Raw genomic sequence first — 23,274 nt, forward strand, 5'->3', positions numbered from 1 at the left:
GGCGCTCAGCCAGTGAGCGGGAACCGGTCTCCACATGGGATCCGAACCCTCGGCGGGAGCGCCGCCACACTCCCAAGCGGCGCACTCTCCAGTGCGCCACCGGGCCGGCCCTAAAATATTACTTTATATTAAGAGGTGATAATCCTGTCAGTAACCATAAATCCCCTTTAGTCTTTGAGTGCTGATTTGCACATGCATGAAGCAAAACTCCGTAAGTGAAGGACCATCAGAAAGTAGTAGGTACTATAACAGGATGTCACTTTCCTGACAGCCAGAATAGAAAACACATCCTGTCAAAAGACAAAACTACAAGAAATTTAAAGATCTTAATTGGCTTTATTTGCAATTCTAGAATTGGGCAACAATTCATTTCATAAAACAGAATAAGTATTCCAATGAGCTGAACAGAAGAGGTTGTTTCATAGACAGAGAAGGGCTGATGAAAGCAGAAACAAAGAGCAGATTGGTCATTTCAACGTTACTTTCCTTGTAGGATGAAACAGGAAATCAGAATGATAGAAAAATAACTGGTTAATTTCAGGTTACTTTTTGTTGTAAGGATTGAAACAGGAAACTTCATTATCGTGCCTATTGAAGTTTGAAACTAGCCTGTTTAGGATGTTGGCTGTTATCTCTCTGTCCTGACTTCTTAGAAGGTCAGATAACTTAGTTTTGGTTTGATGACATAAAACTTCAGCATGGGTGATTTCATTTTGATGTTTAGTCTGGTCTGTTGGAGCCTAATGTGAGAGCTTAGTCCAAACAATAGCCTCGTATAATTTTTATTTAGCACTCCTAATATAAGGGGCACCAGGTAGAATCATTAGGACGGTTACACCTTGGTAGTGGGGTTAATGTAGCCATAGAGTAAAGTGTTCTCTGAATCTGTCTAATAAAACTTAAAAGTAAACCTGGAAAGGGTCAAACTGACCTCAGATAACTACATGCCAAAACAAGGCCCAACACTCTTTAAAGGAACACAAGAAAATCCAGTACTCACCAAAGTAAAATTCACATGTATTGATTTCCTCTGGCTGTTGTAGCAAACTACCATAAACTTGGTTGCTTAAAACAGAAAAAAATTTTCTTTCACAGTTCTGGAGTCTAGAATATGAAATCAAGTTAATCAAGGAGAAACTATAAGGAAGGCGGTGGTATCCAGATGCCCTATTGTAGACAGACTGGCACAGAGAAGTTCCCCAATGATTATGGACCCAGCAGAAGCAGTGCTAGAGGAGAAAGTGCTCAAGCACATGAGTTTATTCAACATAACTTAGTTTGTCAGATGACTTGGGGGCATTATGAATATTTATTATTGGATTGATTGTAGGTAAAGCTGCAAGGAACAGCTATGCTGCCAAACTACTGGTTTGTGTTCCCTTGGTACACTGGTTTCTTCAGAATCAGCTGTGATGATGTTTAATCCCTTGAAAAATAATACAGAGAGGAATTCACCTAATGTCTTACAACAGCCTGGCAGACTGTGCTTAAACCAAGGAATAGTATCTGGAAAGTACTGCTACGAAGACTGAACAATATATGTCAGAAACTAGGCTTGCGAGTGGCATTTTGATCATGATTGTGCCCAAACAATTCAGCAAACTTTGAGAAAGAGAAGGAACTCTGCTTCAAATGTGTGAACAGTGATCAAAGTTTGACCAAGTGGATTTTGAAACATCTTATTTCCCATCTCATTACCAATATGGGCATATTAGCTCAGGTCCTTAAACTACTGTCGCAGGAAGATTTAATAACTGCTCTGTCAGCTCAACATTTGGATTATATTGCTGAAGATATTCTGTCATACCTACATGCCAAATCACTATGTGCAAGAATTGGTATGTTATAGAGTAAACTTCATTAAGAGAGTGGTCAAGACAGGTTTTCTGTGGTGACACTTGACAAATAAAGAGAAAATAGAGATAGTGTTAATTCAAAACAAACCTCTTGATGGGACTCTGCCTCCCAACATTTTTATAGAGCTTTACTTTGTCGTAAAACATTGAGATAATAAAATCTCATTGGAGATGGGAAGTTGTGATTTATTCAGAGTCTACTGCCAAATTAAAACAAGAGAAGCTTACTGTATATAGTAAGATCATCAGAAGAGAGTAAGTGGTCTTCAATGAAAAGATAAGAGCACATTGGATAAAAACACACACTGAAATACAAGCAGATTCTTATGAACCGCATGGTTTGTGTCCTGTTCCTGCAGTATGTTAAGAAAATAGTCATAACCAAATGGTCAGATTTCACTTTCAGAGTGTGGACTGTTGGCATGTTAATCACACTGATTCCTCATTGTGTAGTAAGTCTATACTTTAATGTCAGTAATGGTATTGTGTCAGCATGCTCCAAAGTTTGTTTCTTTGCTTTAGGTGATCTAGCCTCACCAACCATCACCCTCCCAAGGATGCTGATTGTAGAGTTTGATGACAAAGACATTGTTTCTGCATCAGGACATAGAACTATAACAGTATGGAACATAGTGCTGTAAGCCAGTGAGGACTTGAAATGGATGCAAGCAAGGCATTGCCCATTTGTAGTTCCAAAATGGGATGGTAGTAAGTCTGACACCATCAGGTTGTGAGACTGTACTAATCTGGTAGGGCTGCCATAACAAAATACCGCAGACTGGGTATTTTGTTATGGCAGAACTAAACAACAGAAATTTATTTTCTCATAGGCCTGGAGGCTGGAAGTTCAAGATCAAGATGCTGGCAGTGTTGGTTTCTCCTGAGGCCTCTCCTTGACTTGCACACCTTCTCACTGTGTCCTCATATGGTCTTTTCTCTGTGAGCATGTGCTCCTGGTATCTTTTCCTCTTCTTATAAGGACACCAGTCTTATTGAGGAGGGCCCCACACTTATGACCTTATTTAACCTTAATTACCTCCTTAAAGGCTGTGTCTTCAAATACAGCCACATTAGATGTTAGGGCTTCAACCTATGAATTTAGGGGAACACAATTCAGTCCATAACAGAGTCATAGAGTGTAGTACATTTTTACAAGTACTAGCAGGCCATGCAAAATCAGTGTCCTGTATTTGGTTCTATAAGAAGAGAATAGTCAGTGGGTATTATAATAGGAAAAGTGCAATTTTGGACACCTGTACCTACGGAGGGATTGTTTTATCAACAGACTCTTGTGGAAAATTCAGGAAAAGTCTTCAGATGACAGTTTAATGAGCTCCAGATTGTCATTAGTCCACACAATGATGTGGGACTTCCTAAATAATTCTGTTGCCTAAGCTGAGTCTCCCCTGCTCTCCTTCCGGACAGCCACCTAGGACTTCAGATCCATGAGCATACACTAACCTCATGTTTGCGTAAGACTCATGAAAGCTGTGGTAATTTACTGTACCAGAGCCAGGATGACAAACAGGAACAAACCATCACAGAGGTTCCTGGGACTTGGGCATTGGGTGAGATGAATGGAGCACAGTGGGCCTGAAGGTGACCCAAAATGGTCGGTCTCTTAAGCACAGAGTGCTGCTTAAGTGCTACTTTCTGAAGCATGCTCTCTGCTGCTTCTTCCCTGTGTTTTGGTTCTAAAGTGCTGACACGATAACCAAGTTCTTAGCCAAAAAGAAAAAAACTTGGTTTAAGTCCTGACTTACCAGATTACTTGAGTATAATACAATGATTACTGTAATAACACAAAGAAGAGGATTCTCATAGCAAGGCTTTTCCTCTTAAATTTTTATCTAGTGAAAATAAGCTTATAGGGATACATTTTAATGATAGAAGATTTAGGTGTTGATATAAAACATCAAAAAATATGTGTTTGGAGAGAAATTCATCTCAAAAAGAGACATTGCAGTGAGCCAAGTGATCACAAGTTATGCAATCAGATTGTTCCATTGACTTTTCCTCTTTGTAAAACTGTGGACCTTCTGAAGAATTTTTTTTTCAGATGCATCTGCTTAGCACAGAGAAGGAGATATAAAGGTATTATAAAACAATTCTAAGAAAGTAAATGGTGTGTGAGCTTTTTTTTATTTGTTTCACAAGTAATTTACTTAAAAAATTAACATCTGCTATTTTGAAGCTAATCTTAGTGTATTAAATTCTTTTAACCATTTCTCAATCCCACAGTCTTTTATCTTGCTTCTCCTGCTGTGTTCCCACCACCCCTGATCCCATTAGCAAACCTTGAAACAGCCTCAGACTTACCAAAGTACTGCTTTGGTTTCAGCTGCTCTTCTGCAAGAGGAAGTGAATGTTGGGGGTTTTCTCTGTGGTGTAGTTGTGATAAAGCTGTGGTGGTCTTATCTCTCTCCTAGGTAGTGGCTCTTTATGACTATACAGCGAATCGATCTGATGAACTAACCATCCATCGCGGAGACATTATCCGAGTGTTTTTCAAAGATAATGAAGACTGGTGGTATGGCAGCATAGGAAAGGGACAGGAAGGTTATTTTCCAGCTAATCATGTGGCTAGTGAAAGTAAGTTTTATGCTCCCTTCCTGGTTTACTAATATGGTATAACTGATAGTCCAAGATTTTATCATTTTCTACCCTTTAATTTACTGTCTTTTGTAACCTTTGAGTGTGTTTACCAATGGGTATTGTTTTTCATTCTCATGATGCAAAAAATAAAAAGGGGAGGTACTAGTTCACTAGAAAGTACTACATTCTGAGATTGTATTTGCTTCACAGCCCTCTTATCCCAGGGGACCTGCCCCTCTAGCTACCAGCTTTCTTTTTCAGCTCCTTTCACCCTGCCACCTGCTTCACACATAGTTTTGTCAGATCTTCTCTTGCCACAGTGACTCCTCAGTTGATTGGCATCTATACAACCTCCAGTTCTCCAACTCACATTCTTTTACTTTGTATATACCTCAGTCCTCACTGGTTACCTACTAAAACTAAACTACAATAGATTGTTTCATTCTTAAGTAAATTAAGCCTTTATTTGTGAATGGAAAAAAGAGATAGAGAAGAAATTATAAATAAGAGTTTCTGAAAGCTGTAGATTCACTAGTAGGCCTTGAAAGGTGAAAACAGAGCTAACACAGAAAGCCTGAAAATAAAGTAATTTTTAAACCATCATTAAAAGGGAAAAAGTATAGGAATGCTTCTTCAGAAGAATGCACCTGACCAGCGATTAACTTGACAGCATGTTAGGAAAAGCACAACACTCAGGGATCAGGAAAAACAATTTCTAATCCTAGCTCAGCAGCTTATGTTGATATGCCTCAGTTCCCTCCTGTAAAATGAAAAAGTTGAGCTGTATTATCTTTAAGTTTTCTCCCAGAAACTCTAAAATTGTATAGTTCTGATTTAAAATATAATATAGGCAGTTTTGAAATTGAGAACACTATGTTTTGAATTTTTATTCTTTTGTTTCTGCAAAGAAGTAATTGTTATGAATAATGTCCCTGAAACCTCATTTAGCCCAAAACTATGCCTGAACTAATGTACTATTCCTAACCTAAGTTCTGAATTTTGAGAGCAAAAGAGTTAAGGGAAAGGAGGAAAAAGAATTTCTTCCATTACTTGGTGCTAGGAGAGGCCTAGATAAGACTTCTGATCTTTGGAATCCACCTACTACCCTGTCTGCACCCTGGTGCTTCCCAGCACTCCCCTCCCCAGTCTTCAAACAGCCCTACGTCTCACTAGCTCCCTTCCTTAACTAAACTGCAGCCTTATCTACAGCAAACTCCTCCCCTCAAAAGTACAAGTGTCTCGAAAATTACTCATTTTTCTCTCCCATAACAAAATTCATAATTCCCTCTCTGCCACTGCTTTAACTATTTTTCTCTTAGTAAATGACTAATGGCTCTTAGACTATACTAGAAGTATAGTTTTATGTTTAAAAGAGGATGCAGGCTGGCCAGTTAGCTCAGATGTTTAGAACACAGTGTTGTTAACACCAAGGTCAAGGGTTCCAATGGATCCCTGTACTAGCCAGCTACCAAAAAAAGCGTAATGAAGAAAACTTAAGGCAGTGTGGAAGGAAGAAATTTTAGGACAAGTTAATTCCCAGGTAGGCATAAGACAGAGTTTGTCATCTCCCATAAGCTCAGCACTTCTAACTTCCAGATTGCCTAAAATATCTAGATTCCTTCCCTCTCTTTCCCAGTGATGGCTGTCCTGCAGGATCAACAGCAGAGGTTAAGCAGGGGTAGCTTCTGTTTTTTAATCAAGAACTGCCTGTACAATCATAGTCACTCTGAAGTATGTCTTTAATTTTGACTAAGTATTACAATCCATTATTCTTTCAAATACAAGTAGAAATATTTTTAAAAATTTTCCAACTGGCAATACAAAAAGATTATGTATCTCCAGGCAGGGTGGTATTACATGCTTTAACTTTAGAATCTAGTTAGTTTGCAGAAATAACCTCCTGGGCTTGCTAGTCTTAGGCAATAGATATTTGATCTGTAGTGAGTTGGAAATCTAATAAAATTTGTTTTTATTCCATAATAACCAAAAGATTCTGAAGCATATTGTAACGATGGTTGATGGCAGCATGCAGAAGTTAATTTCTTGTCTCAAGTAGTGATCATCCTTTGACTGCCATAATTCCTTATTATATCCCAGAATAATTGATGTTTTCTTTTGGCATCAGTCACTGCTTTTTGAAAAAATCTTGTAAAGGCCAGAACGAGCAAGAAAAAAAGAATCTCAGAAAACCTGAGAATATAATGATTGAATTCTCATACTTCATCAGGGGTTATTTTTCTTTCCCTGTTAGCCTACTTTTTACCTGAATTTAACAAAAACTCAACTGCCCAATTTTAACATCAGAGAAAAAATGAATGAATTGATCTTTATCTGAAGCCAAATATGCAAAGCAAATGATCTAAGGGAGTACAAATATGCGCAGAGTCTCTACCCACTGTTCAACTGAGAGCCACATCCTCTAAGAGAACAACACAGTAGAAGAGATTGGTACCCCATTATCATAAAGGACTTATTCCCTTGGTATCTGAAGGCACTGCAAGGAAAACCATGATCAGCTTTCCTTAATCACATCTAATACCCTTTTCAATAAGAGATAAAGAAACCCAATTATAGAATCAACCCATATACAAAGCCAATTAATATATCTCATAATCTTAGTTTTATGACTTTGGTCAAGTATATTTTAGCAGTTTCTCTCAATACAGAGTTGCTTTTAACCACAATAGATTTTCATTTTAGCCCTTTAAAATCCCCACATAGCTCTTTAGTTTCAATACCCTGTATAGATTCAATAGATTATATAGATTATAATTTTAGATTATAAAAATCTTAGATTTAATACTATGTATAGATTCAATATCATGTATAGACCTGACTCTATGGTTATTCATTTTATACCCTCTTCCCAAATTATTCTCTTTCCGCATCTCTTCCTGGCAGAATCCTCCATGTTCTTCAGAGTCTGACACACTTACCACTTCTTCTGTTGAGTCTTTTGCATCTCCACATCAGAGTTTGTCTTTATTATTATCTGTCTTTCATATTATGTCACATTCTATTTTATATTAGTTACTTGTAAACATGTCTGTCTCCGACCAGATCGTAAGCTCCTTGAGAGCAAAGACTGTCTTTTGATCATATTTTTATCTCCTCCAGCATTATCTATTTGGTAACCTTGCGTATAGTAGATTTCAGGTAAATGTGTATTGAGAGGAAATGAAATAAGCGTCTGCATGACCACATAATAAGTGAAAATGACACATTCTACATTTCTGAATCTTGCTGATTAAAATTTTCCAATCATAGTTTTATCATTTGTCTTTTGATAACTAATGCACAAGACTACACATTGCCATAACAAATAAGTTCTAGGTAGCTTATTGTTCCACCAGGAAATCTAATAACAATTTTTTTCATTTTTTGTCTGCTTCCCTTCATCGTTATTTTTTTTTCCCCCACAGAACAGTGTTCCTCAATTTGATTACCTGAATTCCTTTTTCAATTCTAGCACTATATCAAGAATTGCCTCCAGAGATAAAGGAACGATCTCCTCCTTTAAGCCCCAAGGAAAAAACTAAAATGGAAAAATCATCTTCAGCTCCTCAAAAGGTAAATGTTTTCAAGAATGTGTGTTGCATCTGTACTTTGATTTTCACTTTCTCTGGATAAAATGTTACTTTATTTTTCATGCTTATAATCCTTCATTGTTCACATTATTATTTCTTTTGATCTTGGCACCAACATCCTGAAATATAAAGGCAAATGTTGTTATAGCCATTTTCCAGATAAGGAAACTGATGAGGCTCAGAGAGGTTATAGACCCCCAAGTCATAGCTTAAGTGATGGGACAATAACCCAGAGTGGAACTTATGACTTTATGTGTGACGCTGTTTCCACTCAGTACTCATTTCTTCAACTGTGATAATGACACTGTCATCAGCCCCAGCTGGGAGGTATATATTTATGTCAAATGTCAGTGGAGTCCTCAGAATAAAGATGTTCTATCTCTGGAGTATTCCTTTTATTTGCTAGTGATTTAAAATTTTATGTATTATTTAAAATAATGTATTATTAGCCTGAGAAATGTTATCTATTTTAGTCTGTGCCATCAGATCCCTCAGTTATATTAGCCAATATTTATCTGATGTTAGCAGTTACTTCAGTTAAAAAGTTTAATAAGCACTGTACCATCATATATATTGCTTATTAAACTTGTTTTATTATGTGACATGAACTTTAGCCTTAAACTGAATAACCTTGCTGCTTCTTGACTCCGTGAACTGATTAGCTGTACATTTTTTTAATAAATACATGTCATGTACATAAAGTTTTTGACAGTTGAGCCTGACATGTATATATCATTCAGTCATTCAGCATGTTTTTATGGTATACTTGCTTCCATGCCAAGCACTCTAGTTAGCAGTCCCCACTAAAACAGGAGTGAGTGGGCAAGGCACTTGCCCTTAAGAAGCTCACAGGCGAGACACCTGCAAGCAGACAATTCCAATATACTCTGGTAGGAACTATAATGATATGTGCACCACACATTGGGAACACATGGGAAAAACCCTCTTAAATCTGCCCTGGAGGAGTCCAGGAAGAATTCCCAGAGGAGGAAATGCTTAACCTGAGGCTTCTAGGATTAAAAAAAAAAAAGTATGTGCTAGATAGATGAAATTTAAAAAGCATTCTAGCAGTCTACCTAACTTTGCGTAAGGTATGGTGTATGGTATGACTATGTCTGGGGAGCATAGGGTCTAATGGAGAGAAGGATAGGAGAAATACATGAGCCAGGCCACAGAAAGCCTAGTGTACTCTCTTAAAATGCTTAGATTTTATCCTCCAGACAAAGAAAATCCCCCAAAGGAGCTAACACAGGAGTGACATGAACAGATTTGCAAATTAAAAAGATCATTCTAGTAGCAGCATAGTGGTTGGATTAGAGGTAGCTAAGACCTAGGGCAAGGAAATTAGTTAGGAATCCATAGGAATAAATATTTCCTGAACTAGTGGGAATGGAAGGGAGAGGACATCAGCTATAACTGATAGAATTTTATGATTGTTCGGATTTGATTAGTGAAGTTCGAATCTAAGATTTTGTGTATTATACAACTGAATAGATAGCATAACAGCAGAAATAATGAAATGTGTAAGGAAGATTTGGGAAGAAAGAAAAAAGGAATAGTAGAAAGTAGGAGATGAAAAGTTTAATTTTAGATATCTCAATTTGCCAGTGTCTGAGGTGCTCCCAGGTAGAAATATTCAGTAGAGAGCTATAAATGTAGGATTGGAATTTGAGAGAAGGTAGAGCTTCACAATCAAATAAGGAGGAATTAGTGGATTTGTTGTATTATATCAGTAAGTAGAAGTTCGTAGTGCAGGCGATAGTCCAGAAAGAGTGTTGTAGAGTGCTAAGACAAGGTGGCCAAGGACAGAATCCAGTCAAACACTAGTTTTCAGGGGCAGCAAAAGGAAGAAGAGAAGATTAAGAAAGAATAGTTAAAGGAAAAGGAAAGAACCAGAAATAAGAAGTGTCCTAGAAGCCAGGGGAGAAGATAGGTTCAACAGGACTGTATTTGGAAATAGCCAGTTAGGTTGTCTGAGCATTTGGTAATCAGAAGGACCATGGTAGCTTTGCACCAGTATCAGTGAAGTGACGAGGATTGAAGAGTAGAGTAAAGATTGAATGGTGCCTCAGCAAGTGAACTCATGGTAGTTATTCTCAAAGCTTCACTTTGAAGAATAAAAAAAGATCAGGCAGTGGCTAGAGGGAGACCTGGTATCTAGGAATGATTTTTTTAAATATGGAAGAGATACGTAAAATTATATACTGAGTACGCATAGCTAATGGACATCTTCAGGTTGAATGAAGATAAATAAAAGACACCAAGGACATAGTGGTCTTGGGGGAAGCAGGAGGGTCTTCTTTATTGGAAAGACAGGTTGATAGATGAGCCTTGGCTTAAAGCAGTGCTTCTCAACTGAGAGTGATTTTATCTCTCAGAAGACATTTGACAATGTCTGGAGATGATTTTTGTTGTCTCAACTGCAAGGAGGATGATACTACTGGCATCTAGTGAGTAGAGGTCATGGATTTGCTAAACTTCCTAGAACGCAGAGAACATCCCCCCTTAAGAAAGAATTATCTGGGCCGGCCCGGTGGCGCACTGGAGAGTGCGCCGCTTGGGAGCGCGGCGGCACACCCGCCGAGGGTTCGGATCCCATGTGGAGACTGGTTCCCGCTCACTGGCTGAGCGCGGTGCGGGCGCGACACCGAGGGTTGCAATCCCGTTACCGGTCAGTAAAAAAAAAAAAGAAAGAACTATCTGGCCAAAAATGTCAGCAGTGCTGACTTTAGAGAAGTACTCCTCTAAGATGGATAAGTCTGGATGGGGATGCAGATAAGTTGATAGAATGGAAGTGTAGAAATTAAGGATATCTTTTTGTTCTCCAAAACAGAAAGCAAGGTCCACTTCGAATATGAGGAGCAAAGGAATATGATAGGAGCTCAAGAAGAATAGTAATCATTTGAATACCTATAAGGAAAGTAGGAGCAGGAGCTCATTTGGGACATATAAAAAGATTCCTCAGTAGTTCTGGGAGCTCCTCTTTGGATACCGTAAAAATACAGGTGGCATAAATCTGTGTAGTTGGACTTTTTTCTTAAAGTAGTGCTCAGCATCTAGGGCATAGCAGTGGAGAAGGCAGGTTTGGTGTGATATATAATTGGAGTTGTGGGTGTGACAGGAGAACAAGAGGGTTAGAGGCTTGCTAGCATTGGTAAGAGAGTTACACCATGGAAGATCAGGAGAAGATTGGCAGACTTGGAAAGCAAGGTTCTCTGCAAGGTTGCGGAAAGCTACCTATGCCTAGGTGGATGCATAATGTCATTTGGTAAAGGAATCAGCAAGCTGGAACTACAACATTTAAGGCCAGAAACTCTTTTGCTTATTTAATATTTCAGATGTCAAACAGTTGCAGGTTATGATAAATTCATAGTGTATATGAGAGCTGAAGTGAAATTGAAAGATATGTTAAGAGGGCCGGCCCGGTGGTGCACTCTGTAGAGTGTGGTGCTTGGGAGCGCAGCGGCGCTCCCGCCGAGGGTTCGGATCCCATATAGAGACCGGTCCACTCACTGGTTGAGCGCGGTGCGGGCACAACACCAAGGGTTGCGATCCCGTTGCCGGTCGCAGTACGGGCGCGACACTGAGGGTTGCGATCCTGTTACCAGTCACAAAAAAAGACAGAAAAAAAAAAAAAAAAGAAAGATATGTTATGAAAGTTGTGCGGGTCAAGAGACTTGGATCCAGAGTATTGGACATGTTGTACTCTTGAACATTCAAATTCCAAGATGATAGCAAGAGTTGGGATGAAGAAACTAATGAACTACCAGCTCACATCCTTAATTCTTGTTTTAGAGCAGATGTCTCAACCTTGGCTTCACATTGGAACCACCTAAGGAATTAAAAAACTGAATACTGATGAATATCCCTGCCTCCAAAAATTGATTTAGTTGGTTGAGAATGGAACCTGGGCGTGGGCATATTTCAGAAGCTTTCTGGGTGATTTTAATGTGCAGCCAACATTGAGAACCTTTGTGTTAGAGTGACCACAAGATTCAAAGGTAACAGTTGCAAAGATAAGTAGAGGGTGTTATAGCCAGTTGTTAAGGCACCCGAGGACAAGTGCTTTGAAAGTATGAGGGTATTTCAAAAAGTTTGTGGAAAGATTTGTGTTGTCTTTTAATTCTACTTTTCCACGAACTTTTTGAATTATCCTCATGTAATAGCCTAAAATCAGCAGCAGGGAGCTAAGAGGAGGTCAGTGTTAATTCCTGGCTCCCATGGTTCACTGTTGGATGTGAGAATGAGTAGCCTATGCTGCAAGGAATTGAAAGAAAAATGGTTTCTTGGTAAAACACAAGTTTCAAACATAGCAAGGATATATAGTGATGATTGCCTACAACAGTATGGGGACTACAGGGGATATGGTCAAAAAGATTGGCAAGGAATTTGGCTGGGGGCAAATGTTACATGTGTAATATTACCCATGGTTTGCAATTTGGCACCACATTTAAGAATTTAGGAAGATGCTTGTCTTAGTTCAGGCTGCCGTAACATATATACCATAAACTGGGTGGCTTGGACAACAAAAATTTATTTCTCACAGTTCTGGAGTCTGGGAAGTCCAAGATCAGATCCAGTGTCTGGTGAGGGCCCACTTACTGGTTTGTAGGTCCATTGTATCTTCCCAGGGCAGAGAGCAGAGAGAGGAAGCAAGCTCTCTTGTGTGTCTTCTTATAAAGGCGCTAATCCCATTCATGAGGGCTACAACCTCATGACCTAATTACTTCCCAAATGCCTCCTAATACCATCGTGTTGAAAATTAGGTCTTCAACTTATGAATTTTGGTGGGACACAAACATGTAGTCCATAACAATGCTGATCTAATTTTACAACCTTTTAGACATTTAGTGCAGTGGAAGCATTTATAATATTGGCATAGGGAGTCATTGTGACAGCTAACAATATTTTTAGTTTATATCAAAAACTGAGAGATAGTATGAAAGATATAGCCTTTACTTGTAGTGACATGGATGTCTTTGACTCATCATGCTGAGCTTTGAAACTGAGGTTACCTAACCCCCACTTCTGAATGTATTCCTGTCCAGTACCCTAAAATTAGTTCTGCCTGGGCAAGAGAAGATACAAAGAACTCTGTCAGTGTCTTACTGGCCACCTGTGAAGTTGGTATTGCCTTCCTCTTCCTGAGGTGCCTGTGTTCCTTCGGATAGGGATCTCTTACTTGCTGCCAGGACTCCCCAGTTCCCACTGCCTGTGCCACTCCTCTACTCACAGGGACTCACTACGTCGTTTAGATTGTAGTTGATTTTTAAATTTTGTGTTGATTTTTAAATTCTGTGTGGCTTTTCCCCTCAGAGATTGATCTTCATACTTTAAACATATCTTTATATTTATCTCCTAGCAGACCAGTTCTTCAAATATCTCACTTGATGCTTGAGATCTACTTCAGGCTAATCCCACTAATACCCAAGCCCTAATTCTGATAGATCTCAGGGAATTTACAGACATGCAGAGTAAAACTTTTAAATTAGTAAAGCAAAGGAGTTGCAGAGGATAAAAATCCATTTGGGCGAGGGAGTAGAAAAGTTCTCATGGAGGAGATGGACTTTGAATTGAGCTTTAAAGTTTAAGATGCATGGGTTTCTTTTGTTGAAGAACATGATTTGATCTACTTTATCTGAATCCATGTATTATAATAGAATCCTACATGTAGTTTTTCCTCTTAGATATGTACCGTGTGTTAATAGATAGTTAGTGTTTTGCTTCCCTCTGGGAGAAAGTAGAAAGAATGATCTATGCTAATGTCAAAAGAAGTCTCTGAGAAATGTAACATTGCCCCAGGTATTAAAATGCCATGGGTTCACTCTGAATCATCAAGCTAACAGCCAACCCTTGAGAAACATGTAACTGAGCTTCCTTAGTACCTGGCTAGTTGCAGTTCTTAAGTTTAATTCCTTTATCAAAATATATATGGTTTGATTTTATCAAGATCCTGCCTTTATAAACCTACCACAAAGTCTATTAGATGTTTAATTTCATGTGCAAGTCTTATTTTTATTACCATATGTAAGAGATGTTTTTATAAAAAAGAACATGAAAAGTAGTCTCTGATAAAGGACTAGAATTGTGAAAGTACTAAGTTCATAGAATAACAGAATTAGTTATATGGAAATGACCTGAGAGGTTATGCCTGGTGACTCTAGTCAACTCCTTTATTTTACAAATGGGGAAATCAAGATCCAGGAAGTCATAACAGGTTCCTTCAAAATGACACTGCTAATTAGGAATGTGGCCTCCATATTCACTGTGCCCTTTTTCCTCCACAGCAACACAGACAACTGTTACCTGAACAGTTAGACAGGTTTTGTGTCACACTAGTTTTTTACATCCCTGTTTTATGTTTATTTCATTGTACCCTTCTTCATGTGGAAGCTTTAAGAATAGTATTCTCTATACTTTAAAGGAAAAAAAGAAAGAAACCTCAGTAGTTTTCTTTCTATTTTGAAATTATCTCTATTCAAACCGTAGAATAAGCAGTAAAATTACACCTTTTAATAGCTTGGCAGCTGCAGCATCTTACAAGTTCTTCCAGGTGGAACACACCTGCTCCGTTGTTGAATGTGCCAGGTACCTTCCAGCATGTCATCTGGTTCATTGAAATGTTAGTGGGTAATGGCAGCATTTGTTGCTGGCTCTTCCATTGCAGCAGGAAGGGACAAGGCTTGAGTTAGTTATTCTCCACCATAGGTCATAGGGTCCCCAGATTAGTCAATAACCACTTAACACCACAGGGAAGAGGGAGTAGGAGAATGTTTTTCTCTGAAGTCATTCCAGAACATTTTTTACCAAGGTATGTCATGAATTGGTATCTAATAGAAAAGAGAATATTGTTGCTATCAAGAAAGAAAGAAACTCAGAAGCTTTGGAAAAAAGTAGTGGTGACAAACTTGGTTTTATTTTTTATTTGTATTTTGGACATTTCTTATTTTTTAGGCTTTTATTTTTGCTAGCCTAAGCATTAACCTGTATGATTCATTTATTTGAAGAGGAAACTTATTGTTGTTAAAATTCCTTTTTATAATTTATAGTTATTTTAAGTTCTACTATAAAAATAATACATGCTCATAGTTTAAAAAATTCAACCAGTAAAGAATAGTGTAAACTGAAAAATAAGTCTTCTATCCTGCTAATATATTAGTGTTCATTCTGTTTCCTTCATATCCTTCTAAAAATGTTCTCTACATACATAAACATATATGTCTTTGTTTATCCTTTGTTTTTATGAAACTAGGATCATACTTAATATCCTGTTTTTTAATTTTATCAGTATAAGTTGGACATCTTTTCTTATTAGCACAGACTTTATTTTTTAACCACTTCAAGGTACTAAAATGCTCAGTTTTCTTTTTTTAATTCCTAAAACGCTGGGTTTTTTAAATTCCTTAAAATGCTTTCTTTTATTTCTAAAAAACAAAACCCAAAGTATAAAAGTATCACTTACCTTCCATAAATGTTTCAATATTAACACCAAGTATGTTTTTCAGTATGTTTTTGTATAATGTCAGATGTATAGTAATAATTATGCACAGGAATGGTAGATTATTTCTGAAAGTGTAGACAAATTACTGTGATGTTTCTGGTTTTGTCCTTCTCTCAAACTCATTAAATGAATAATAGTTATTGGTTTTGCTATTCCAAGATAATTATAAAAATATTCATTATAGCTAATCTTCATTTGAGAAGAGTGTTTTAATTATTTTCAGTATTTTACTAATCATGTAGAGTCAATTAGAGTAAGCTGGCTTGGGCCGGCCCGGTGGCGCAGTTGGTAGAGTGTGGCGCTTGGGAGCGCGGTGGCGCTTGGGAGTGCGGCGGCGCTCCCACCGAGGGATCGGATCCCATATAGAGACTGGTTGAGCGCGGTGCGGGCACGACACCAAGGGTTGCGATCCCGTTGCCAGTCGCGGTACGGGCGCAACACCGAGGGTTGCGATCCCGTTACCGGTCACGAAAAAAGACAAAAAGGAAAAAAAAAAAAAAAGAGTAAGATGGCTTAATTCAAAAGGGCTGGCTCCTAAACCAAAGTGCATACTCTAGCTTATATTCAGGAACAGCTGTTTTCTAGTTTAGTCCAAAACAAGAACAGAGAACCAAAAAGCATCAGACAACTTCCTGGTAGTTCCTCTTCCTCTACCAGCTAAACATATTCACACAAAGTTTTACATTGGTGATTCTGTCAATCTCATAAAAACGATAGGCAATAAATGAGATTGCCTTCAATGTGCATGTGTTGCTCTTAGTCTTCAGAGTATCTAATAATTGTACTGTATAACACTATTTTCAAAAATTGCTTTATGCAGAAAAAGGATTTTTCCATTCACTGGTCCTTGCACTGGGAGTGAATCTGAATTATTCTTAACCATAGGAATAATATGATCTTATTACTGTGTTAAGTGCAACAAATTTATAATAGACGGTGATGATTTGGGGTATGGTGAATGATTTTTTCCCAATACCTAGAAGTTAGTTAATATATACTAAATCATTGAAAACATAGTCACAATTATTGCCTCCTCCCTATTGCTAAAGAATAATACCAATTTATATCTTTTTTTACTTTAGTAATTCTCTTTATCAAAGAAAATACAGTGATTTATCTCTAATTTATTAATAAATAAAAATTAATTTATGCTTGGATTTGCTTTAAAATTTCAGGAATATTTGAGGAGAACTAAATCAAAACTTACTTAGTATGTATCAAGGATAGCGATAAAACTGGTCTACAATCTTACCTTATAAGTAAGTTAAAACTGACATACTTATTTGTATCTCATAAAGAATCTCAGTGCAGACAGCACTGATGTTTTTTTCTTTCCCTATAATTTATTTTAAAAACTTATAACTACTATGTAGAGGAAAAGTATTAATTTCATATAAATGATTTTTACATTTGAAAAATCTCTGTTAGTCTCGAGTCTAGAGAAATAACATGTCCCACAAAGAAAATGGGTGGGAGCCCAGTGATATGACAGCAAAGCCAGTGTGAGTCAGCTCACACCCACATATTCCACTCCCAACAATAAAGTTTCTAAGTGTGCTACACAGAGAAACTGTAAAATCCTCCAGAGATTAAGAGAGAAGAGAATCTCTCCTACCCTGAAAGGAACCCTTAAGGTCGCGACTCCCTTAAAGGTTCGTTGACTGGTTTTGTTGCTCCTTCTCCTTTCACGCCTCTGCCTCTGCCATTGTGTTTGGCTTGTGTACTTCAGCCCCTGCTTTGTCTCTTCCCCCCAGCAACTCTATTTCTTGCTACTTTGGGCAATTCCTCCCCATGTTTCCAAGACCTTCTTACCCTTAACAAAGTGAGGCTTCACAGCCTGCGTGTCTTCTCAATTTATCTAGCCTGAGGGCAGGACCTATACAATTGCCAGTGATTCTGAAATAAAGTGTCTATATTAGTCCGTTTCTGTTGCTTATAACAAAATACCTGGAACTAGGTGATTTATAAGAAAACAAAATTTGTTGCTTACAGTTTTAGAGGCTGGGAAGTCCAAATTCAAGGGAACACATCTGATGAGCATCTTTGGTGGTGACACAGGTTGTCACATTGCCAAATGGAGGAAGCAGAGAGAGAGATGCTCATGTACTCTCTTTTTAAAGCCCCCAGAACCACACCCATGACCACCATTATTAATCCTTTCATCTTAAGGCATGGCCCTAAGAATCTAATCACTTCTTCAAGGCCCCACCTTTCAATTATCATAATAGGATTTCCCATTCACAAGAGTTAGTGGGGATCAAGCTTCTAATACATAAAACTTGGGGGACACAATTCAATCCATATCAGGGGCCATGAGAAAATCTCCCTGTAATTTTACCTCAGAACTAGGTTTAAAAAATGTATCATTTCCTTGATGTCTTCCTAACTCCCATTAATTAAAATTTATACAAAATAATGCATGGGTGAAATTGTTTTCCTGTTTATCAACCCAGTCTTTATTCAGCTGATTTGAGTCTCCAATCTCAGACTCTGTCATATCTCATTTTCTTATACAGATCTTCCATTAATACTCAGTTTAGAGAATAATATAAATTCTCAATAAAGATTTCATAGTTGGTCTAATCACCATGGATAAGTATTTGAAGGATGAACAATCCTTTACAATTCTCAGAGAGTATTATGTGCAGTGGACATTTTGTGGTTTTTTTTAAAAAAACTATTGATAGACTTACCTAAGGTAAATATAGATAGATTTAATCTTTGATGAATATACATAAAAATATAAAATAAGTGATGTTATACTGGGTCAAACCAATGTTCCACTTGGCCCAATACTATCTCTGACAGTGACACTAAGGGTTGTTTAGTAAAATAATTTATTTGCTCTTCATGATAATATTTTCAAAGGTTAACCTAAATATCAGTAACATCCCTCTAAAAATTTGTTAAAACGTAAAAGATGTTATTGGGAAAATTTCCCAGCAATCATTCCTAGTCATAAATTGTCCTTTAAATAGTGGCACAATTGATTATTATCAGTTACCCTGTCTTCTGACTTGTCAAGCAGCATGACCTTTTTTCAGAAATTCTCTGTCACCTTAACTCTGGTGTCCTCTTGTTTTGGTAAGCACTCTACTTCTGGGTTCTCAACCTTGGCACTGTTGGCGTTTGGGGCTGGATAATTCTTGGTTGTTGGGAATATGTTGTGCATTGTGGGATATTTAGCAGCATCCTTGACCTCTGTCCACTACAGGCCAGAAGCACCGCCCCCTTCCTTATAACACCAGGGTCACAGGTTTGAATCTCCTAACCAGCCAGCTGCCAAAAAAAAAAAAGTAGCTACCCCAACTTGTGACAATCAAAAATGTCTTCCAGTCATTGCCAGATTTCCCCTGGGGGTCAAAATCACCCCACACTCTCCAGTTGAGAACCACTGCTCTATTTTAATAGAAAAATATATATAATATGGATATATATGGATATGAGTGTGTTTTTTCCTTAACTAAATTACCATTTGGTCTTTTTTTGTTTGTTTGTTCTTCACAATTTACCTACTACCCTGTTCTCTGTAGCACCTGGTCAAAAATAGTCTGTGGCTTAAGCTGCTAAGCTCTTCCTCCAAGTTGACGTTGACTCCTGCTTTCTTAAAGAGAAGCTATCTAACATGAATTCCCTCAAATTTTCATCCCTCCTTTATATTTTTATAAATTTGCCGTCCTTCTGCAGCTATGTTCAGGTGTCAAAGAAAAAAGTACTCTTCTATGGCAGACCTCTCCACTTGTGTTTTTGGTCATTTTCCTCTCTCACATTCTTCTGGCCCTCACCCAATCAATGATCCCCATCCTCACTACCCCATCTACTTTGGCATCTTTACTATTTATTCATTCAACACATATATCGAATGCCTGATGCTTTTCCAGGCACTGTGGTAGAATGGAATATGGATAGTGTAATGGTCAAAACATAAATAATCTCTGCACCTGAGGAACTTAAAGCCTAACAGGTAAAATTGAGTTTAATCGAAGAATCACATAACTGAACATATAAACAATAAAAGGGCAGTGAAGAAAAACTAGGAGCGCATGTGGTGAGAAGTAGATGAGTTCATTTTTAAGGGGGAGCCAGGTGAGCAGGAGGGTACATTGGAGGCATTAGAAATAGCATGTGCAGAAGCCTAATGAAGCCAGAAATGTTGTATCACGTCTGGAGCTTAGGATGCAAGGTTGAAAGCAGATGAAGCTGAACCTGAACAAGTAGACAGGATCAAGAAGGCCTTTGTATGTCATTTTAAGGAGCTAGATTTTTATCCCGAAGGAAGAAGGGAGCCATTACAGGATTTAAAGTAGGGGGATGACATCAAATCAGTTGTTTCAGAAGCTCATTCTAAAAGCTCTGAAAATACGAAAAAGCAGTACTGAAGGAAATAAGTCCAGCAGGAGCTGTTGCAATAATCCAAGCCAAAAATAATGAGCTAGGATTTGGTGACTAAATCCTTGTGAAGGAAAAGAAATCTAGGTTTCTAAATTTGAACATCTCAGTGTATAAACATATATACAGAACTTCACTGTGAGGCATGTGAAGTGTGTGGCACCTGTGCAGCAGCCAGTTGCACATATCTTGCAGGCACTATGAGGCTCGGGAGAGATTTGCTGAAAACTCAGATTTGCAAGGTAGTTTTGATGAAAATGTATGAATCCAAGTGTGTTTTCAGAAAAACTGCTGTGTTAAACTAGCTTTGCTGAAAACTAATGATTACCAAGTCATTTTGAAGAAAACTTGTGATCTGAATTTGGGGTATTTGGAAATCATTAGTTTAAACATGCTGGTTGAGTCCATGAGAATAGAGGAGTGTAAAGAATGAAAATGACAAAGAGTAGAAGACAGGGCCTTAAGGAATGCCAATTTTTTTAAAGGTTGAACTGAGAGGAAAGGACGTGGAAAAGATATTGCTGTGTAACAGCCCCTGCCTGGAATAGTCACCTGGCCTCTGCCTTTCAGCAGTCTCCATCCTCCTATTCTCTAGCCTTTATTGTACCTTTTACCTGCCCACTGGAGATACCTTCCTAAAATAGAAATCAAGTCATGTGACTTACCAGGGCAGAATTCTTAGTTGACTCCATATTTGTCTATAAAGTTAAAAATCTCATTATTTTTTTTTCTAGGCCCCACCCCACAAAAATTGAATAGAAGCTCTGACCTATTCTTCCTATCTTCCAAAACAACCTCCTGAGTATGCTGCCCTGCAAACACATCCCTCCATCTTTTGCTCACTCTCTTTTCTCAAACTATATACTTTTTTGTGCTTCTCCAGTGATCAGAACTTCAGTTTATCCCTTAAGGTCCAGCCAGCTACATGCTCCCTCCTCTGTGAGTACTTCTTGAAAGCCTCAAGTTGCAAGTCAAGGCTTCTCTTCCTTTACTTCCACACATTTCCTTTTTACCTTTATTGTATGTATCTCACCGTGCTTTGTTGGTTGTTTATATACCTTTTCCTCATTAGATTATAAGTGCTTGAAGGGCAGGGACTCCTGCTGACTCAGCCTTGTATCCCCAGGGCATCCAGCATAGTGCCTTGCTCTTAGAGTGTTACTCCATAAGTATTTATTGTTGTTTTTAATCGGCACAATTAGTATTCAAAACAAGTCATGAATCAAGGTGGTCTTCACTTTCTGTTACAGTATGCTTCTAGAAACTGTATCTTAATGCAGAAGAATTTTTTTCCTTAAGGAAGAGCATTTTAATTAGAGGATTTAGTATCAAATAAATCAGATACATAATGAATAATAAATTCTAAAGTCAAAAAATCCACTTCAAACCTACACAAATATTTAAAGCCATAAAAATGTGCTCCTGGAAACAGAATTTTAGAGGAAACCTGAAAGAGCTTGTCTAGTCCAGCAGTTTGTAAACTGTCGTCTGTAGCCCCATTCCTCAGGTCTCTGGGAGTAGGGTTAAGGAGGCAGGGCATGCCAGACCATGCAAACCTAGTTTCACCCAGAGCAACTCTACTTTATGTGTTTATATACGAGGGTTTCAAACAAAATTGTATTGAAAAATCAATTTGCTGTTAAATCAGTTAAAAAACACTAGTGTAACCTTCAGACTATTTCCGTAACCTTGGTAACGCTGGGCCTCCGTTTCCTCATCTGTGAAATAACAGAATGGTGCTATGATAGTTTATGCTTTTATATTGAGCCCCTCGTCCATTTTCAAGTGAAAAAAAAAAAAAAAAAACCCACCAAGAGAGGTTAACCGGCTTACTCAGGCCACAGAGAATTAATGACAAAATTAAAGTATAGAATTTAACCACCAACCCTAGTTGTTTTTTTTTTTTTTCTCTCTCATTCTTTTTTTTTTTTTAATTCCTACAAAGTAGATATAAACATGTTATAGATATTAATTGTATGGAAAAGGCAGATATATCAGGAGGTATATAAACAGCATGTAAAAGAGCTGTCATAAATCTATTATGTATCATAAATTTATAAATTTAATATTTATAAATATTTTGTATCATAAATTTTTATGTGTCATAAATTTGCCTTATTTAAAGCTGTTATGCTAGCTACAACATCCATTGGTTGAACATTTATCTAATTTTACATTCATTCTTCATGTTTATAGAAATATTCGGGTGAGTTGCTTGCATGGCTCATTTCTCTTTTATAAAGCTATTTATGAGTTGTTTTCTTCTTGATAAATCTCCACATAATCAGTGAAGGCATTTAAAGTCACTCCATTAATCATTCCTTTCATGTTTGAGTCTCATTGCATCTCTAAGAAATTGTGAGGGTTTGGGAGGCAGGAGTCTCTAGATTCTGGTCCTTACATTCATCAACTTCGCTTTGCTCATCTTCCTCTCTTCATCCCCTCCTCTCCAAATCAAGGGTGTCCATGAAGAGGAAACGAAGTCACAAAACAACTGTCTGAGAGGTGTGTGTGGAAAGGAGGGAAAGAAGGGCAGTCATGCTCTTTGGCCCTGTTGATGGTGGGGGTTGTTGATGGGCTGATTGTATACCAACCTGGGGGCTTTTTTGTTCAAAGATAAAATAAAACAAAACAGCTCACAGAGACAACTCCTTCTTCCTCCTCCTCCTGCCTCCATGAGTAACTACCCATATGGCGTGCTGCTGCTGAGACCAAGGAATGAGTGAGTAAAGGTGTTTAGAAGTGAAAATAAGTGTTAAAACTTTATAATATGGATCCCTTACTAATTTGGGATTTATAAGATTTGAACACAGGCTAAGCCACCTTTGCATCATAAAAAAAGAAATGGGTATGCCAGTTACAGTAATGTAAATAATACAGTTGGAAAAATGGCAGGGGCAATGTTTAACCTACTTAAGAAACTTTCTTAGGACATCAGTGCATTTATTTTACATGAACACACTATCACAAGCAGGATTGGTAAGAACTGCATGTGGCCACATGCTGTTACTCATTCGTCAAAGTCACAACAAATGAAAGTAACATTGACTTAACAGTGATAATTCAGTCTGACTTCTTCCTCTTTCCTCAGCCTCTGGAATCGGTTCAAATTGATGAGAATTTCTGGTTGAAGCTGTTATGTTGAGTTCTGTTTTAAAAATCCAGTACTTTTGGGCCGGCCCGGTGGCGCACTGGATAGTGCGCCGCTTGGGAAGCGCGGCAGCGCTCCCGTCCGAGGGTTCGGATCCCACATACAGACCGGCTCCCGCTCGCTGGCTGAGCGAGGCGCGGGAGCAACGCCGAGGCTTGCGATCCCGCTGCCCGGCCCCCGGCCCGGGGCGGGGCC

The 23,274-nt window shown here is 38.1% G+C and overlaps 1 protein-coding gene across 1 annotated transcript in view; it reads left to right on the forward strand.

Moving 5' to 3' along the window:
* Positions 1 to 23,274, forward strand: part of AHI1 (Abelson helper integration site 1) — a 188,800-nt gene that overhangs the window by 141,173 nt on the left and 24,353 nt on the right. The window contains exons 21-22 of the mRNA XM_008581425.1: positions 4,286 to 4,448; positions 7,921 to 8,021. Coding sequence (XP_008579647.1) covers positions 4,286 to 4,448; positions 7,921 to 8,021 — 264 coding nt within the window. The remainder of the gene's footprint in view (positions 1 to 4,285; positions 4,449 to 7,920; positions 8,022 to 23,274) is intronic.

Source organism: Galeopterus variegatus, unplaced genomic scaffold (genome assembly GCF_000696425.1).
Source record: "Galeopterus variegatus unplaced genomic scaffold, G_variegatus-3.0.2 Scaffold2353, whole genome shotgun sequence".
NCBI lineage: Eukaryota > Metazoa > Chordata > Mammalia > Dermoptera > Cynocephalidae > Galeopterus > Galeopterus variegatus.